Source organism: Pararge aegeria, chromosome 1, assembly GCF_905163445.1.
Source record: "Pararge aegeria chromosome 1, ilParAegt1.1, whole genome shotgun sequence".
Taxonomy (NCBI): Eukaryota; Metazoa; Arthropoda; class Insecta; order Lepidoptera; family Nymphalidae; genus Pararge; species Pararge aegeria.
The window spans coordinates 3,873,501-3,892,751 of record NC_053180.1 but is presented as its reverse complement, the minus strand read 5'-3'; the positions used below and the strand labels follow the sequence as shown (position 1 = coordinate 3,892,751).

General features: G+C 38.5%; 2 protein-coding genes across 2 annotated transcripts in view; one reads left to right on the top strand and one right to left on the bottom strand.

Moving 5' to 3' along the window:
• The first annotated feature begins 724 nt into the window (after positions 1-724).
• On the top strand, positions 725-2,160 carry LOC120625451 (26S proteasome regulatory subunit 8). Its single transcript, XM_039892530.1, has one exon. It carries the CDS (start codon positions 878-880, stop codon positions 2,084-2,086), a length of 1,209 nt encoding a protein of 402 aa, XP_039748464.1. The 5' UTR covers positions 725-877; the 3' UTR covers positions 2,087-2,160.
• Positions 2,161-3,287: 1,127 nt separating this feature from the next.
• Positions 3,288-19,251, bottom strand: part of LOC120627198 (low-density lipoprotein receptor-related protein 2) — a 53,214-nt gene continuing 37,250 nt past the window's right edge. The window contains exons 25-36 of the mRNA XM_039895064.1: positions 17,866-18,053; positions 16,881-17,033; positions 16,157-16,358; positions 14,892-15,041; positions 13,074-13,185; positions 10,902-11,030; positions 10,174-10,397; positions 8,357-8,684; positions 7,329-7,483; positions 5,845-5,934; positions 4,816-4,897; positions 3,288-3,393 (exon numbers count right to left, since the gene is read on the bottom strand). Of these exons, the coding sequence (XP_039750998.1) occupies positions 3,289-3,393; positions 4,816-4,897; positions 5,845-5,934; positions 7,329-7,483; positions 8,357-8,684; positions 10,174-10,397; positions 10,902-11,030; positions 13,074-13,185; positions 14,892-15,041; positions 16,157-16,358; positions 16,881-17,033; positions 17,866-18,053 (1,918 nt within the window). The 3' untranslated portion in view covers position 3,288. The remainder of the gene's footprint in view (positions 3,394-4,815; positions 4,898-5,844; positions 5,935-7,328; positions 7,484-8,356; positions 8,685-10,173; positions 10,398-10,901; positions 11,031-13,073; positions 13,186-14,891; positions 15,042-16,156; positions 16,359-16,880; positions 17,034-17,865; positions 18,054-19,251) is intronic.

The following is a 19,251-nucleotide window of genomic DNA, read 5'->3' as shown; positions in this document are numbered from 1 at the left end:
CTTCAGTTTATAGATTAGCTCGTAAAGGAAAAAACAAACAAATATTCGGTTTTATTATGTTTTACTAATATAAACAATTAAATTTAAGTATCTTTTACTTTAAAAAATCCTAATGTGGTAGAATACTGTACCTGTTTTTATCAAAAAGTCTGCTAGCGACTTCACCCGCATGTTTATGTTTTGCATATTATGTAATACAAATTATATCGTCTGAACTGAGGTCTAAACAAATTTACTCAAAACCACACATGAGAAGTTACTGAAATTAAAGGTAGAACTATAGAATCAATCAGTTATATTATTATTGTGTATTTAAGTCTAAATAGCAAACCTCATCAAGAAGGTATATATTTTCTTCCTAAATTTCTAAACGCAATGAATGCTGCCATAGTCTAACAATTACATAAAATACCAAATAGTAGTAGTAAAAAAAAAGTTGGATGTAGGGAAAAAGCAGCGGCCATCAAAGTGTCGTTCCCTACCGGGACAAAAATGTGTTAATTAAAAAAGTGGTTGGTGAATAAGTCTTCACATTAACTTTTGCAAGACTTTTGTTATAATATTAGTAAAGGGAATATTAAGACATCTATGAAATCCTGCTGGTGTCGTTAGGCAATTAATATTTATATAAGTACTTGAAACGCTGTATAATTAAATTATTTGAATTTGGTAGGTTTTCAATATTTATACTTAGCACACTAGCAACCGTGACTTGGAAAATTATTTCTGTCATTTATTGTGATCAAAGTTGTAGCTCATTGTCATTTTACAAACAACGTCAAACAGAAAATTTTAAGTTGGAGTTTGTTCGAGTATTCCATTGAATGTGGATAGAGAATTATCATTTTGTGTATTGAATGCCACAAAATATATAACAATGACGCTCACTAAAATGGAGGTTGACTCCGTCAAAGGAGAAGGCTTCCGACCTTACTACACAACGAAGATCGAGGAGTTGCAACTCATCGTCGCCGAAAAATCTCAAAATCTTCGCCGTCTCCAAGCACAAAGAAATGAACTCAACGCTAAAGTGCGTATGTTGCGCGAAGAACTGCAATTATTGCAGGAACAGGGCTCTTACGTCGGCGAAGTCGTGAAACCGATGGACAAAAAGAAGGTGCTAGTCAAAGTGCACCCCGAAGGTAAGTTTGTGGTAGATTTGGACAAAAATGTCGATATCAACGACGTTACAGCCAACTGTCGCGTTGCACTGCGTAATGAAAGCTACACGCTGCACAAAATACTGCCTAACAAAGTTGATCCCCTCGTGTCTCTTATGATGGTAGAGAAGGTTCCAGATTCCACTTACGAAATGGTTGGAGGCTTGGATAAGCAAATTAAGGAGATTAAAGAGGTTATTGAACTGCCTGTTAAACATCCAGAGCTATTTGATGCATTAGGCATCGCACAACCTAAAGGTGTGCTGCTATATGGGCCGCCTGGTACTGGTAAGACTTTGTTAGCCCGTGCAGTCGCTCACCACACTGAATGCACCTTCATCCGTGTCTCTGGTTCAGAATTGGTGCAGAAGTTCATTGGAGAAGGAAGTCGTATGGTGCGAGAACTCTTTGTTATGGCCAGAGAACATGCTCCATCTATTATATTCATGGATGAAATTGATTCTATTGGTTCATCTCGTATTGAATCTGGGAGTGGAGGGGATTCAGAGGTACAGAGAACTATGTTAGAACTTCTCAACCAGCTTGATGGTTTTGAAGCTACGAAGAACATTAAAGTTATAATGGCCACCAATCGCATAGACATTTTGGACCCTGCTTTATTGAGACCTGGTCGTATTGACAGGAAAATTGAATTCCCCCCACCAAATGAGGAGGCCCGTTTGGACATTCTTAAGATTCACTCTCGGAAGATGAACCTTACTCGAGGCATTAATTTGAGGAAGATTGCAGAACTGATGCCAGGGGCATCAGGTGCGGAAGTCAAGGGTGTGTGTACAGAAGCTGGTATGTATGCCCTGAGAGAGCGTAGGGTTCATGTCACTCAGGAGGACTTTGAGATGGCAGTTGCCAAGGTCATGCAGAAAGACTCTGAAAAGAATATGTCTATCAAGAAATTGTGGAAGTAACTTTTACTATTATGTTATTTTCTTAATGCTTAATTATAATGTAAAAAAGATAATAAAAGTTGTCTTAGCAAACATCCTTTGTTTAATTTAAAGATTTTTAGGTATATTTATAACCAATTTATATTGTTTTATAACATAATTATAAACAATTTATATTGTTTTATAACATAATTTCTTATGATACTCCACAAGTGCTCTTGTTCTTCTTACTTGAGTTGCTGCAAATTCAACAACAATTTGTTGGCAACTAAGCAAAGTTGTTTGCTTGCTAGACAGCAAAGACAGCTTTGGAAATTGTTTGTTTTTCATTGTATAGAAATCTATATCAGAATATCATAATTTGCACTTTAGTGAAATTATGGATCAAAACCATGCAGTACCTACCTACCTAGTTTTGATTTACAGACTTTCATCATTATATAATTTTGCTGGACTGTTCGGAATAAGGGTATTTATTACCTGGCAGGTTCTAAGCTGCAGGCAATATAATAAAAATAAAACAATAATTCTGTGCCAGTTTTGTATAAACTTATTTTTTCTATTTAATTATTAATAGAAACAACATTTGCATTATGCTACAGCATAATTAAACATATTTCTTCACAAAAGCATACATAAATAATATGGATCACGAAAGTTGAATTGACTTTCTGAGATGGTACCTTACTTTACTTAGTTTAACTAGCCAAAAGAATGTAAAAAGAATTCTGTTATCTTTCTTACTTTTCTTATAATGTTTTAAAAATATTACAAATATCTTATTTTATTTGTTTTTATTAATTTTAATGCACTTGTATTTATTCTATTTTAAAAACACTTTCATGATAAACATTTTCAGTGTTTACATTTTAAGACAAGTAAGATTTAAATATTTGAACAATAATTCGTATGCAAAATAACTTTTGATTATTACAGCATAATCAATAAATTTTTATAAAAAAGAAATATAGTATTTAAGACATATTTTATACCACATTGAAAGGAATAAAGAGTTTAAAAATATTACTTTGTAATAGAATTCAGATAATGTAGGTACTGTTTAAATTCTCGTGGTTGAAAATAAATAAATTGAATATTTTATGAACATTACATGCATTAATTATTAATTTATAATATAATTATAACAAAAATATAAATTATTATGCCCGCCTGCAGATATAAATCAAATATTAAAATAATAATTATAAACGCTATGATTTTATTTAATTAAACTTATGAATAATCATTCTTTTGGTTTCCTTGGTGTCCAAATCTGATTCTGTATCTGAGAGATCTTGCTGTGTATCAAACAGGAGTCCGGCAGTGCCCTGTAACACAAAATTTGATGTAGTCTGCATTGATGTGGATCTGCATCCCTACGTGGTCGATATACCGCGGACGCGTACGAAGCGCTAACGACGAAATGTTTGTGTGATGAGCATGAATGTTTGCCAGTGTCTGGCTGTTTATATGTATATTCTAATTATTTATGTATATTATTCATAAAGATATCAGTCATCTTAGTACCCATAACACAAGCTACGCTTACTTAGGGCTAGGTGGCGATGTGTGTATTGTCGTAGTATATTTATTTATTTATCTTCGTTTCTGATCCGCACCGCTAGGATCTGGAATGCCCTTCCAGCTTCCATTTTCCCCAGTGCGTACAATATGAGTACCTTCTAATCAAGAGTGAATAGGCATCATTAGGCTGCATCATCGCTTACCATCAGGTGTGATTCCAGTCAAGCGCTCGTCTATAAACATAAAAAAGTCCCATCGCCACCATTGACTACCTCCCTGTTAATGGGAGGCCGTGGGTTCGATTCCCACAACTGGAAAATGTTCGTGTGATGAGCATGAATGTTTTTCAGTGTCTGGCTGTTTATATGTATATTCTAAGTATTTATGTATATTATTCATAAAAATATTCACCAGTCATCTTAGTACCCATAACACAAGCTACGCCTTCTTTGGGGCTAGATGGCGATGTGTGTATTGTCGTAAAAAAAAAAAGGGGGACAATAATATTTGATTTGTTTCCAAATATTCCCATTTTCCCTGTTAAAATTATTAAAAATTCATGCTCTTGTCTAACACTTTGAATCTCATCATCAATCTATTTCCTGTTCACTACAGGGCCCGGCTCTCCTCTCAGAATGATTTAGGCAGTAGTCCGCAACTGTGATCAAGTGCGGATTGGTGAACCTCACACGCAAACCTTATAGAGAACTCATGCATGCAGGTTTGCTGACGATGTTTTCCTTCACAATTGAAGCCAGTGTCATTTCCTTAGAACGCACATAACTCCGAAAAGTTAAGAGGTGCGTGCCGGAGATTGAACTCTGTTCCCCCGAAAGGGAATCCAAAGCCGTAGCTACCAACTAAGGTCTTATAGGGCAGAGCTACACATAACGTAACGCCCCACCCTTAGAGTAGTTTTTTCATAACCAGTGTTGATGAAGTCTAGGATATAAAAATTACTGGTTGGCTGACGATTTATTCCTTCACAGTGGAAGCCAGTGTCATTTCCTTAAAACGCACATAACTCCGAAAAGTTAAGAGGTGCGTGCCGGAGATTGAATTCTGTTCCCCCGAAAGGGAATCTAAAGCCTAGTAGTAGCTACCAACTAAGGGTTACACATAACGTAACGCCCCACCCTTAGAGTAGTTTTTTCATTACCAGTGTTGATGAAGTCCAGGATATAAAAATTACAAAAGAAATAAAGGGTGTGTATAATAGAACTCACAATAGGTTTCTTCTTAAAAAAGGACTCCTGCCAATAGTTTCTCACAAACTGCAGCGGATTCACAAACTCGTGGGCAGCCGCACTGTAACAGAATAACTCTTTCATCATCATATCAACCCATTATTGATCCACTAAAGGGCACGGGTCTCTTATAACAATGAGAAGGGGTTAAGGCCGTAGTCCACCACGCTGGCCCAGTGCTGATTGGTGGACTCTAAACAAAGGTGTTTAGAACATTATGGAGAACTCTCAGGCATGCAGATTCCCTCACGACGTTTTCCTTCGCCGTTGAAGCAAGTGATATTTTAATTGCTGCAAACGCACATAACTTTGAAAAGTTAGAAGTGCGTGCTGGGATTCAAACTCGGGCCCGCGAAAGTGAAGTCGAAGTCCTACCCACTGTGGCACTGGACTATGAATGAATGAATGAATGAAATTAATAAAATACACTTTATTGTACACCAAATAAAAAAAACAAGCAATAGAAAAAAAAGGAGAAAAGGTACAATAGGCGGCCTTATCGCTTAAAAGCGATCTCTACCAGGCAACCTACCAAATCAAATTGAGTACATGAAGTTGTGAAGAAGGGTTAGGGTGTACACAAAGTAACACTTGAATAATAAACATAAATTACAAAAATATACATACTTCATAAAAAAATATATATAATAGAATATTTATATACAATAAATATAATATAATATATACAATATATACCTACATCTCATAAAGAAGCTAGAAAGGAAAAGAAGAATAAAAAAGAAAAAAAATATTATAAATAATAATAATAAATATACTACGACAATACACACATCGCCATCTAGCCCCAAAGTAAGCGTAGCTTGTGTTAGGGGTACTAAAATGACTGACGAATATTCCCCCCCCCCACCCCCCCCCCCCCCCCCCCCCCATAGTGGGCCGGTAATGGGTTGATATGATGATGATGATGAATCTTTGAATGAAAGGCAGGCCGCCTTTTGTATACTGCTTCAGTCTGTCTGTATCGCCTCGCCTTAAAATATGCCTTACCTTCCAAGAGCATATCCAGCAGCGTCTGGCATTTCTATGAAGGGGTTGGGGATCTGCGTTACACCTTCCGGTGCATTCTTGTACCTCACGCTAAAACAGAGAAAACGTATATAATAACACATTAGCGTTTGAAACATGTGCACAGGTCTTTCTCACCTCTGCTCATCTTTGGAATTTGGTTCATGGCCTTTTTCACTAACGACTAATCTTTCATAAGGCTATGAAGATTACATTTTGGTGAAGATTTTTGGTGTGGCAGAAAAGCTTTATAGTTACCTCCGACCCTTGGACAGGACGGAGGTTATGTGGGACGCCCCCCTCTAAAGGGGTATACCCAAACTAAAAACCACCACGGCATGTCCCTCTTGTCGGCTTTGTCAGACGCCCGGGGAGCAACATTTTTCAGTTGTGGGAATCGAACCCACGACCTAGGTCTCAGAAAGCAGGGCCATAAAATTGATATACAGCTCGTATAGTTGGAGGATTTTTGTTATTTTATGCAATTTACCTTGGTAAGAAACTAAGTACACGCCACTGTTTTACCGGTACCAAACGATTTTCACAACATATATACTTATAGGCTATAACCTAATTCTTTAGCAAACTTTATAGGTACCAAATGAAAAGCTTCAATACTAAGATCTAGCTTCTAGACGCAAATAATAAAGAACTAACTGCTACTAATTTTCATAGAAAATGTGTGGTTGCCCCGATATACTGACTGTACTGATGAATGAATTGATATACATTTATTGCACACCACAAAAAGTACATAAAAAAAAATAACAAACAACATATAAAATTTGGCGGCTTTATCGCTTAATAGCGATTTCTTCCAGACAACCAATGGCAAAGAAAACAAAATATTTCGTAACTTAAATAAATATATATAGGTAATATATATAAAACAATATTTGTAACTAAAGACAAATAAATGAATAAGTAAGTACCATTATAAATGTAATATAAAAAATATGATATTTACTTAAAAATAATATATAGTCAGCACGCTTCCGAGAACATGGTGCGACTGGCGTGCCCACGTCCGGATGACGTCAGAGGTCGGAACGCGCCTCTAGCGTATCTAGTTACAATAGTGGGAAACCCGGAATAGACGTTGCTCGCGATTTTCGTCAACGTTTATTACAGCGTTTACGAATCCCGTTGGAATAGTTTGTTTTCCTGCTATAAAGAATGCCTAGCTTCTGCCACCGAATTCGTCTGCGTGGACTACAGAATGGGGAATTAAGCTTCGCTCGTTAACAATTTTCAATTTTCCCGCGGGAACTACTTAAGGTACGGGTTAAAAGGTAGCCTATGTTCTTTTCCATGAAAAAGGCTACATGCATGCCAAATTTCATCCAAATCCGTTCAGCCGTTTGTGCGTGATTGAGTAACAAACTTCCACACTTTCACATTTTCACCCGGGACCTGCTTAAATTCGAGGTCGTCAAAAGCCTATAAGTACAATATAGAAGACTCACTGCATGTTGTCCGCTGCGTTCTTCTTCTTGATGAAATGGTAGTACACGAAGACGCACAAGTACAGTGCGAACAGCAACAGTACCACCGCGATCAGCACGTAGGACACCGAATGGCTCCTGTACTCCTGGTAGGTCCAGCCGTTGAATTGCGCCAACTGGCCAGTAGCAAACAAACCACATAGAAGCGGGAGTGGTTTTTTGTGTCATTATTAGGAAGAAAACAAAGGCTACAGATGCTTAAAACATGTACTCGTTTCGAAATGGATATGGGCAGGACATATACAAAGAGTCAAAGACGAGCGTTGGTTACACATAGTTACGACGCGGTACCCACGAGACTCTAAGCGCAGACGTGGCCGACCATTAATAAAGTTGTCTGACGATATAAAGAAAGAAAGAAAGAAAATACATTTATTCATGTTAAGTGTTACAAATAGCACTTTTCTGTCCTGTCCTTGCCACTCCTGGAGGAGCAAGCAAGCAGAGCAATATCACCTGGTGGTAAGTGATGAGTAGTCATACCCCTAATAGGTTTCAATGCAACATCGCACCGGAACACTTAATCGCTTAGCGGCAAATCTTTATCGGAAGTGTGGTAACTAGCCACGTCCAAAACCTCCCACCAGATCAGACCATAGAAAATTCAGAAATTATAATTCTTTAAATATTCTCTGATTGAACCCTGGGCCTCCAGAGAGGTCATATTTTTTCTTTTTTATATAGAATGACGGACCGAGCAGGTGTCCTACCTGATAATAAGTGGAAACCATCGCCTATAAACAGAGCAACACTTCACAGGGCTTGCAAGGAGCACGTCCTGCAACATGCCACAAAGTGTCCATCAATTTGAGGCGTAGGTGTTAAACCTTATGCTGTAATCACACCGGCAACCACGCCCTCCAGACCGGAACACAGCATTGCAACAATGCTGCTTAGCGGCAGAAATAAGCATAGCGGCAGCACTTCCAAGGACGAGCTTTAAAAGCGACACTTTAAAACTGCCGTCCTTGAACAAACCGCCAACTTACCTCGCTCGTCTTCACCAACGGACATGTTCCATCTCCCGAAACACTTCCGTCGTGACAAACGCACTCCGCCCCAATTGGTCCCAACGCGCAAACGTTTGCGCAAACTTTGTCCACGCAGTCGTTGGTAATATCATCTCTTTGGACACTCTCGTGGCGAATGGCGAAGTTGGTGGCATTAATGACGTGGTCGTAGCTGTCGCATGTCTTGGTCGCGAAGAGGAGACAACGGCTCAGGTGGGAGTTGCTGAGGAAGTAGATGTGGTCTTCGAACAGAGCCACGTCGCGCGGAGAGTGAAGGTCTTTTTTCGAAAAGTGGAAGACAGTTTTTCTGGAAACGGTTCGTAAATGTAATTTGTGGTTGAAGACGTTCATTTTGTCAAAATAAATAACAATTGCACTCAATGAGAAAATTTACAAATGGTTTTTATGTATGTAACATTAAAACTACAAACAGCGGCACGCACAAAACTATCAGAAATTATATTACAAAAACATGAGAGCAAATTTATAAATACTTCATACTGTCATACATAGCACTCAGATTTTGTCAATTCCGTTTTTTTCTAAAAAAAAATATTTTTTTTTTTTCCATTTTAATGTAGTTAGGTAATTTACACATGAATGCTCCTTCAAAGCCTATGATTTTCTTCCCGTTATGTTCGTGGTTTGTTTAAGCAAAAATTTAAATTTAATAACCCCTGAGTTTCGATATAGTGTACATTATTCTACTAGTGTACTTTTAAGTGAACACGTGGTGCCGTGTGGTGACGGTATATCAGAATACGGTTGTCATCAACCCTGCCCTTCCCACGGGTGTCATACGTAATCGAATATAACGGAGGACGGGCTGCAACATCCACAATGCTACTACTACCATCAGCAGTGGCGTGCATAGAGGGTATGTACAGGGTATGCAGATGATACAAAATGAAAAAAACCTCCCGCACGAGTTATAAATACTTAAGGGACGGCTTTTTATAACTCTTACAGTGCCTATCCTTAAGTTACTTATAACTTGTACTGGAGATTTTCTTCATTTTATATCATCCGCATACCCTGTGCATACCCTCTATGCACGCCACTGACCATCAGCTCAGCGTGGTGAAAATAGAAGGTTAACGTTCTCGTCTCCTAGCTATGCTATCACCACAGAATTAAGAACGTACAGAACCCTCATTCAGCCATTATTACATGCAGTGCATTTTGTCCGAAAACTATGACAACGCCCCGCGCACGTCTCACTTCACGACCGCGGAATATTGCTAGCTCAAAAACTTTACCATTTTCCCCATTTTATGGTAAACGTTTAAAACATTAGAGGTAAAATATATAATATGTAATACTGTAATAATAAATAATTACTGTCAACTGCTAAATGGAATGAAGTGACTAACCGCCTGTTCGAGAAACACTTCTGAAGTGGAGTGGTTTTTGATGCTTCAATATTAGTGGTTTACACGGTTTCAGTATGTTTTTAATTCTATGCATCGCCCATTAACTGAACAATACTAAGCAGCAAGGAACACATCCCACAAAGTTCTCAACATTAACTCAACTGTAAGATGGTGATATCAAAAAAAAAACCTGGCTAAGTTTGTTGTAGGCTCTTCTTAGACCAGGGCGCATTTGGAACCCTCCTAGCTTTAGTTTAAAGTTAACAAATGCAGTTATCACCATCACTAACATTATTGTATTATGTTAAATGTATGAACGCTTCATAAGTGCCGGTGATAAGGTCTACATGAATAAAACATTTTTGAATTTGAATTAGATTGCGTATTAGCGACATGAAGATAGAAAAAAAAAACCATACTTACGGGCTCCCATCATAGTTGAGTTCCATTATACCCGACGGATTATCAGATGCGATGTACAGAATCTTGGAGAAGGAGTCCACGGTAAGACCGGAACAGCTCTGGGCAGTGGCCAGGTCGGAGACATTCCTACCGGATAGGGACGCTGACCATACCAGTGCCTCACCAGCTTCAGTTGTACAATAGAACATAAGGCGGTTGGACGGGTCCACTGACAATGCGGTGACCTGGATAGACCGAGAGAACGGGGGAGAAAATAGAAATATATTTTTTGCAGAAAACAAGGTCAAGGAAAACTATGTTGTGCACCTTCAATCAATAATATACTGAGTTTTTCTACATTTAAGATTTGTATGGAACCAAAAGAGCGCCATCTACACTCCATTTTCCTAACTTGTCTTAAGTTAGGAAAATGGAGTGTAGATGGCGATAATGTAAAAAACTTTTTTAGTGTAAAGTATGTTTCAATTGTTATTTATGCAACTGTTGTATAATAAGGGGTACTTAAAACACGAATGTGGGTTATAGTAGAAACATTCATGATCATCACACAAAGATTTTCCAGCTGTGGGAATCGAACCCACGGCCTTGGGCCCAGAAAGCAGTGTCGCTGCCCACTGCGCCAATCGAATAATTTCTGAGTAGGAATCGGAACTGCAACGTCATGTTAAAAAGGACTTTATTTCACTTTTTTTTAAGCTCAATTTTTTTATAGATTATAATTAAATTACCTTAGAACCTGAAGGAAGTTTCTGCAGCCTTGCGCATCGCCTGTGGTGGAAATTGCACACCCTTATATAGCTGGCTGTTGCGCTGGCATCCACGAAGTACACGTTCCCGGTTATCCAATCCAATGCCACCTAAGAATGGAATACAAGAACTGAGTCTATGACCTTAGACTTTTCAGTAGCTTTTCGCAGCTCGTCCGGGTTAGTACTACCGCCATGCTTATTTCTGCCGCTAAGCAGCATTGTTGCAATGCTGTGATCCGCAGGGTGATTACTTATCTCGCGACAGCTGTCAAACGTCACTTTTCCATACAATAAATAAACAAAAGTGACGTTTGACAGCAGTAATTGCAAGATTTACGCTTGTCGCATTGCTGTCGCGAGATACGTAATCTGCGACAGGCGTTAATATTGCAATCACTGCTGTCAAACGTCAGTTTTTCATACACTAAACAAACAAAAGTGACGTTTGACAGGGGTGATTGCATGATTTACGCCTGTCGCATTGCTATCGCGAGATACGTAATCACCCTGCTGGTCTGAAGTGCGTGATTGTCGGTGTGATTACAGGCTCATGAGGCTTATGACTTACTCCTCAGGTTGATGGACCCAGGGCAGCTCGACGCAGGACGTGTGCCTTGCATGCCCTGCGAAGTTTAGCTCTGTCTATAGGCGATGGTTTTTCTCTTACCATCATGTGCACAATCTACTTGGTCCGTCAATTAAACTATAAAAAATTGGTTGTCTGTAATTTCGGCTTACTGACGATAGTTGAACGTGACAACGTCGTAAGAAAATACTGATGGAATGGTTGCATTTTTCAAAAGAAAATTTCAATTTTATTTGTTTGATAGATATTATCGTTGCTATAAACAATTGACACCACATTCACTTTTCACTGCACTTCATCCTTGCCGAAAACATGTAAATGTATTATTGTATAGAAGCTGCCCCGCGGACGCAGCGCTCACTCAAGTAGGAGAGAGACATATGTCGAACGCGGAGGCCGACTGTGCCTCTTTGTCGCTCGTTCCGCGCTCTCGCTTGCACTTCAAGCCTTGAATGGAACGCCACAGAGCGAGGTAACGCCGCATACGTCATGTTTTTTCGTGCGTGCAGCCGGCTCCATCGAATTATAAGACGTTTTCACGTCAAAAAAAGGCTCCATTATCTATACTACGCTTCTTATTCTTCTGTTCCTGGGCCTTTTCCACACTTGGTTGGTCTGGAACCGTCTATACTACGCTTATGTCGTAGTCTAAATTAGGCGTAAGAGATTTTACTTGTCTATGCACTCAATTCTATCAAACCTTCTGGTTATGGAGGGTAGAGGTAAGGAGATCTTATATGGGAGAAAAGTTGAAAAAGTGTCCAGTGTATGCGCTAAATAACAGTTCAAAAATCCTCCACAATGGCGCTGGTGGATGCACAGGGTATGGTATGAATGTAGCAATCGTAGATGAATTGAAGTATGCCGAGTTAAAAAATTTAATGTCATTATCGACTAAAGTAGTTAATTATTGAGAATTTCAACAACTTACGTTGTACAAAATATTGTGGTAAATATAACCTTACTTCCTTGTATCTCCATACTTCCTTGTTTATTTTTCAAGCCTACTCTAACAATATTTATATTTGGCGCTTCTTTTAAGAGTTACCCTGATGCAAATGTGGCGCCATCCTAATTTAATACATTTTGACGACACTTTTTCATATACACCGATGACTCTCCTTACCTCTACCCTCCATACTTCTGGTCAACATCCTGAATACGAACAACGTCTTTCAATTCACGTAATAATAAAGTATTAAAATATACTAATCTAATCTACTTCCTACTAATATTATAAATGCGAAAGTTTGTATGGATAGATGTTGGTCTCTTTCACGCAAAAACTACTAAACTAAAGATTTTAAACTAAGATTTTCGTGGTTAATCAACATTTCTTAAATATAGTTAAACGGGTACATACAACGATAATATTTTGGATTTGTCGATATTTCGATCCTGGGGTAGACACAAAGTAGGAAGATAGCATCAAACGGGTAAATCCTCGTCCTATACGAGCTTTGTAAACAATTCAGGGTATGCAGTGCTTTTGTGCATGTATGAAGTGCACGCCACTGAGGTGGACAAAACGAAATACAGAGCTACCAAAAAATAATATCACTTACCTTATCGGGTATTCCGATGTTAGTAATTCTATCAGAGGTCGAGTCCTTTCCAGACAAGTTGATTTCGAAAAGTTTCTTCGCCTGACTGGATGCTACGTACACCTTTTTGTTTCTAGATACAAACCAGATAGATCATTTTATTATTTTAGACTTAAGTGTGCCTCGGACTTGAACAGGAAGGGTTCCGCACCAAGGTGCAAAAGGTATGAATATTTCACGCACCAAGGTGCAAAAGGTATGAATATTTCACGCACCAAGGTGCAAAAGGTATGAATATTTCACGCACCAAGGTGCAAAAGGTATGAATATTTCACGCACCAAGGTGCAAAGGTATGAATATTTCACGCACCAAGGTGCAAAAGGTATGAATATTTCACGCACCAAGGTGCAAAAGGTATGAATATTTCACGCACCAAGGTGCAAAAGTTATGAATATTTCACGCACCAAGGTGCAAAAGTTATGAATATTTCACGCACCAAGGTGCAAAAGGTATGAATATTTCACGCACCAAGGTGCAAAAGGTATGAATATTTCACGCACCAAGGTGCAAAAGGTATGAATATTTCACGCACCAAGGTGCAAAGGTATGAATATTTCACGCACCAAGGTGCAAAAGGTATGAATATTTCACGCACCAAGGTGCAAAAGGTATGAATATTTCACGCACCAAGGTGCAAAAGTTATGAATATTTCACGCACCAAGGTGCAAAAGGTATGAATATTTCACGCACCAAGGTGCAAAAGTTATGAATATTTCACGCACCAAGGTGCAAAAGGTATGAATATTTCACGCACCAAGGTGCAAAAGGTATGAATATTTCACGCACCAAGGTGCAAAAGGTATGAATATTTCACGCACTAAGGTTCAAAAGGTATGAATAATTTACGGCCGGTTGCACAGTGGGCAGCGACCTTGCTTTCGGAGTCAGAGGCTCTGGACTCAATTCTCACGACATGTCACACAATGTCTGTGTGATGAACATAATTCAATCAGACACTGATGTTTATCAGTATATTATAAGTAAGTATTTACGTATATTATTCATAAAAATATTCATCAGTCATGTTATTACCATATTGTCTCTTTCACGCAAAAACTACTAATTACCATATTAACATATTATTCATATTATTAGTCATATTATTACACAAGCTACGCTTACTTTGGGGCTAGATGGCGATGTGTGTATATTCGTACTATCTAAAAAGTATTGAGGCCCACTACAGGGTACGGGTCTCCTCCTCCCTCCATGGGAGGGGTTTAGTCCATACTGACCAAGTGCAGATGGTAGCTTCACACGCCTATGAGAACATTATTGAGAACTCTCAGGCATGCAGGTTTCCTCACGATGTTTTCCTTCACCGTTTAAAGCAAGTGACATTTAAATTGCTTAAATTAAAACGCACATAACTCCGAAATGTCGGTAGTGCGTGCCAGGGCTCGAACTCTGTCTCCACGAAAGGAAAGTCGTAGCCTTAGCCACTAGGCTATCGCCGCAAAGATTATAATATTAAGTTAAAACACATTTCTTGTTTCACATTCTGTGAAAAATTCTACTCTGTAACTATTCCGCAGGGTGATTACGTATCTCGCAACAGGCGTAAATCTGGCAATCACTGCTGTCCAACGTAACTTTTCCATACAGTAAATAAACAAAAGTGACGTTTGACAGCAGCGATTGCAAGATTTACGCCTGTCGCAAGCCTGTCGCGAGATACGCAATCACCCTGCGGTTACTGAGGAACATTGTGAAACGGGCCCTAAATGTTTATTTATGTTTTTCCCTGGACCCTATTGCTAAGGTTACGGATCTTACCTGACGTCGACATCGAGGTCGCCAAAAGTCCCCTCGTCAGAGTGCAGATGGATGTTATGCAAATGGTTGGTCATAGCCCACAGCGAACTGCCTCTCGTGTAGATGACGGAGAGCCTTCCGCGGAGAGCCTTGCACGAGCGACGATCCGATCTGGGGTGATACGACCAATATACGGTACGAACTTGCAGGGAAAGATTACCACTATTTTCACTGGATTCGTTACGTACGCACTATGCTCGAAATGCTCCAACATTTCGCGCGCTCTCGTTTTTAAATAATATGATTGCTCAGCACCAACAAATTGATATATTTAATATAAGTTTAGCTAAGTTCCTAAATTATATTTAGACAAATGAATTAATATTTTTGTAATGTACATCTGTTACTGACTTAGTATACGTTTTGGCTAACTGTTAGTGTACTAAGGATATTCATAAATAAATAAATAAATAAATATGAACACCTTTAAACCTTTTATCCTATGAAAATTAAGCTTAAAAATTCAAAATTTAAAATTCAAAAATATTTTATTCATGTAGACCTTATCACCGGTACTTATGAAGCGTTCATACATTTAACATGTTACAATAATGTTAGTGATGGTGATAACTGCATTCGTTAACTTAAAACTAAAGCTAGGAGGTTTCCAAACGCGCCCTGGTCTAAGAAGAGCCGACAACAAACTTAGCCCGTTTTTTTTTGTTATCACCATCTCACAGTCTAGTTAATGTTGAGCTACGAAGTTGGAGCAATTCATAGCCAAGCTTTTTTATCATACATGTGAACCTTAATATTATAATAGGAAAAATTGCTATACTCCGCGAAAAGCAGGAGAATGTGTATGGTGTTATTTATAATTTCTTCAATCCACACCATACTCCACACCAAACAGATCTCCGTCAATGTACCCTCTACACATAATTCACTCCGAAACCGGAGCATCATTAGGAGATGTTGACTTTATTTATTAATGAATAATTGATATATAAAGATTGAAGAAATTATAAATTACACCAAACAGATTTCTCCTACTTTTCGCGGAGTATAGAAAATTAAGCTTAATTTTCATAATATCCCATCTGTTTTTGCTTTGCTTTTAGTATATAATACTAATATCTCTTAGTTTATAATAAAATTTGAGGAGTTTAGATTAAAATTAAATATCTAATTAGCCACAACTCGGCTAGTTTTTAAAGCATTGAGATTTCTATTGGTAATCTGTATTAGGAAAAAATAAAATAATTAATAGGAAAAATTTCACTCACCTCAGAGCGTACCCTCTGTGGCACGCGCACACAAATGATCCGGGTAGGTTGACGCAGGCATGCGAGCACGGCCGCTGTTTGCACTCGTCAACGTCGCGGCACGTGCTCCCGTGCGCCACGTACCCGTGCGAGCACGTGCAGAGCGGACCGCGCGGGGTCGTATGACACTTATGCTGGCATGTACCATATTTGCATACCTTGCCTGTTAACGGGAATGTTGATTATCTATACTTCTCTTAGTTGAGGCATTGCACTACATTTTAGTTGTAACTATTTATAAGTGGATGTTTAGTTAAAGTTAAAATCAAGCTACTCATTATTGAAGTAAGTTTTGACGACCTCCCTGGCGCAACGGTGTACGCTGTGAATTTAATTAGGAGGTCCGGGGTTCGATTCCCGGCAGGGACTATATAGGAATTTATAATTTCTGATTTTTCTCTGTGCTGGTCTGGTGGGGATGGCTCTGGCAGTGGCTAGTTACCACCCAACCGTCAAAGACGGGCCGCCAAGCGATTTAGTGTTCCGTTGCGATGTCGCGTACAAACCGATTAGGGGTATGACTACCGTACTCCCTAACAGGATGTTCCAGGAACAGGAACAGCTACCATCTTAGACTGCATCATCACTTACCAACAGATGAAATTGCAGTCAAGGGCTAACGTGTGATAAAATTAAAAAAATAAGATAGCTAAAAAGAGAGGGAAAGAAAGAGAAAAGGACATACCACATAACCCTCCTTCGTCGGAGCCATCGAAACAATCGGTTGTATTGTCGCATACTCGCGTCCACTCCACGCACTCTTCGCTGCCACAGCGGTAGCCATCGCTGCAGGATTCCGCCACGTGGACGGGATGTTGTAGGGGAATTGTTTTATTCACTGTTCACAAAAAAACTTCAAGTCACTCAAAAACTAAGTAAAAATAAATAGAAACTGCTTCCATTTATAATTTTCTACGCGATTTTCTTCGTTTGTGTAAATCTCCTGTGAGATTACAGTTATTTATGCAACTGTTGTATATATAAGGATAAATGATAGTGGTGTCATATGACCACAGAATTAGAGGCCGCAGTTCACAACGCCGACGAAATGCGGATTGGTAGACTTCAAGCGCTTTTGAGGACATTATGGAGAACTCCCAAGCGTGCAGGTTGCCTCGTTTATCTGTATTTTATAAGTATTTATGTGTGTTATTCATAAAAATATTCATCAGTTATCTTAGTACCCATAACTGATAACACTACCGCTTACTTTGGGGCTAGATGGCGATGTGTGCATTCTCGTAGTATATTTATTTATTTATTTACTTAATATTGCACCGCGTATTAGTGTAGAGTTTTATCAAAACCTGTTGGTCGTTTTCGTAAAAAAGTAACACACATTTCGACTCCTATACATCCACAAATCCTCAAAATTCTAATATTATTAAGATAGATTTATATTCTTGCCATGAAAAGAAACCGGTACATTCCTATATTGAAACTTGTTTGTTTGTACGAAATATTGAGTGTTGGTCTCTTGATATAAGAACGGCATTTATTATTCTTAGGATTTTTGGCTTAGGATGGTGAGATAAAAACGAAGAACAAAAAGTGAATCCCACTTCTGATATTAACAAAGACATATAACTTAACCGAAATCAGAACAGAATAGCTCTACAGCGTTTCAAAATCACAGTTGATCCCGCTTCTGATATTGACAAAGGTTTTACCTTTTACACACGCTTCGAACGTCTCGTCGGAACCGTCGCTGCAGTCTTTGCGTCCGTTACAGACGTATGCTTTCTTGACGCACTTATACTCTTGCTTGCATGGGAAGTATTTGCTGTCGACGCCACCGCAGTGGAAGTCGCAACCGTCTTCATCCGTAGCGCCGGGGCAATCCACTTTGCCGTTACACCTGAGAATAAATTAATATTACCCCATTGGGTTTGCATATCTGAAAATGGCGCATGGGCAGTGGTGCATATAGAGGGTATGCACAGGGTATGCAGATGACATGCAATAAAGAAAATCTACAGTAAGAGTTATAAATACTTAAGGCTTTTTATAACTCTTACAATGCCTATCCTTAAGTTTTTATAACTCGTACGCTGTGAATTTAATTAGGAGATTTTCTTCATTTTATATCATCTGCATACCCTGTGCATACCCTCTATGCACGCCACTGCGCATAGGTTACCTACTTTCCACCTACTAACCACTTTCTAACTAATTTCCTTTAATTACCGTTTTATTGAAATATCTTTATTAATCAATAAAGAATTTCAGTTGCATTCAAGGGTTACATATAAGTACTATTTACTTCCTCCACCGCTGTAAGTTATATCAAAAAAGTTTCGATCGCTCTAAGGATCTTACAAATAAACGTGGTGTATCGGCGGAATGGTTATGCAGTGTTCCGTCACACTTCAACTAAGAGCACTTCACCTTTCAAATGTCAGAGCGTAATAAAACACTGAATTCAGATGTCATTCCACGTTTATTTAAGTTATACTTCTTTAGCGGCGTTAGGTAAAAATCATGGGAGTTAAATTATACTATGTAACGAAATGCGCGCGCACATGGTTACACAATTTTAACAGGATGAACGTAGTTGCGAAACCAAGTGAGAGGGGAATACATATACGTCTACAAAACGTCCGCTAGGTCACTTTTGAAGATACGCGCACACCGTCACAAAAAACCGACACCCAGAATCTCATCATTCTATCACCAGAATCTCACCAAAAAATCATTCCGTTGATTTAATTAATACAATTGTACAAAAATCTTAAATTTGTGTGATTATCATTAAGCATTTATCGCTTGTGTTTACAATCGACATAAGACTTATGTCACAGTTAAATTTATAAACTGGGTAAAAAAATTAAACTTTAGATAACTTTAAATTCATATTGGCCAGATATTTTATTAAATTCATTAGGATTTTTACAAATACGCTAATAATAATTATTGAATTAATAGATAGTTTCTAAGAAACAATTAAAATTATATTAACAACCAATGTTCATGACATTTCGATATAAATACGACTGCATTATCGATACACTCCAGTCCTACGAGGACTGGAATGATGCAAAGATACCTCCCGGTGT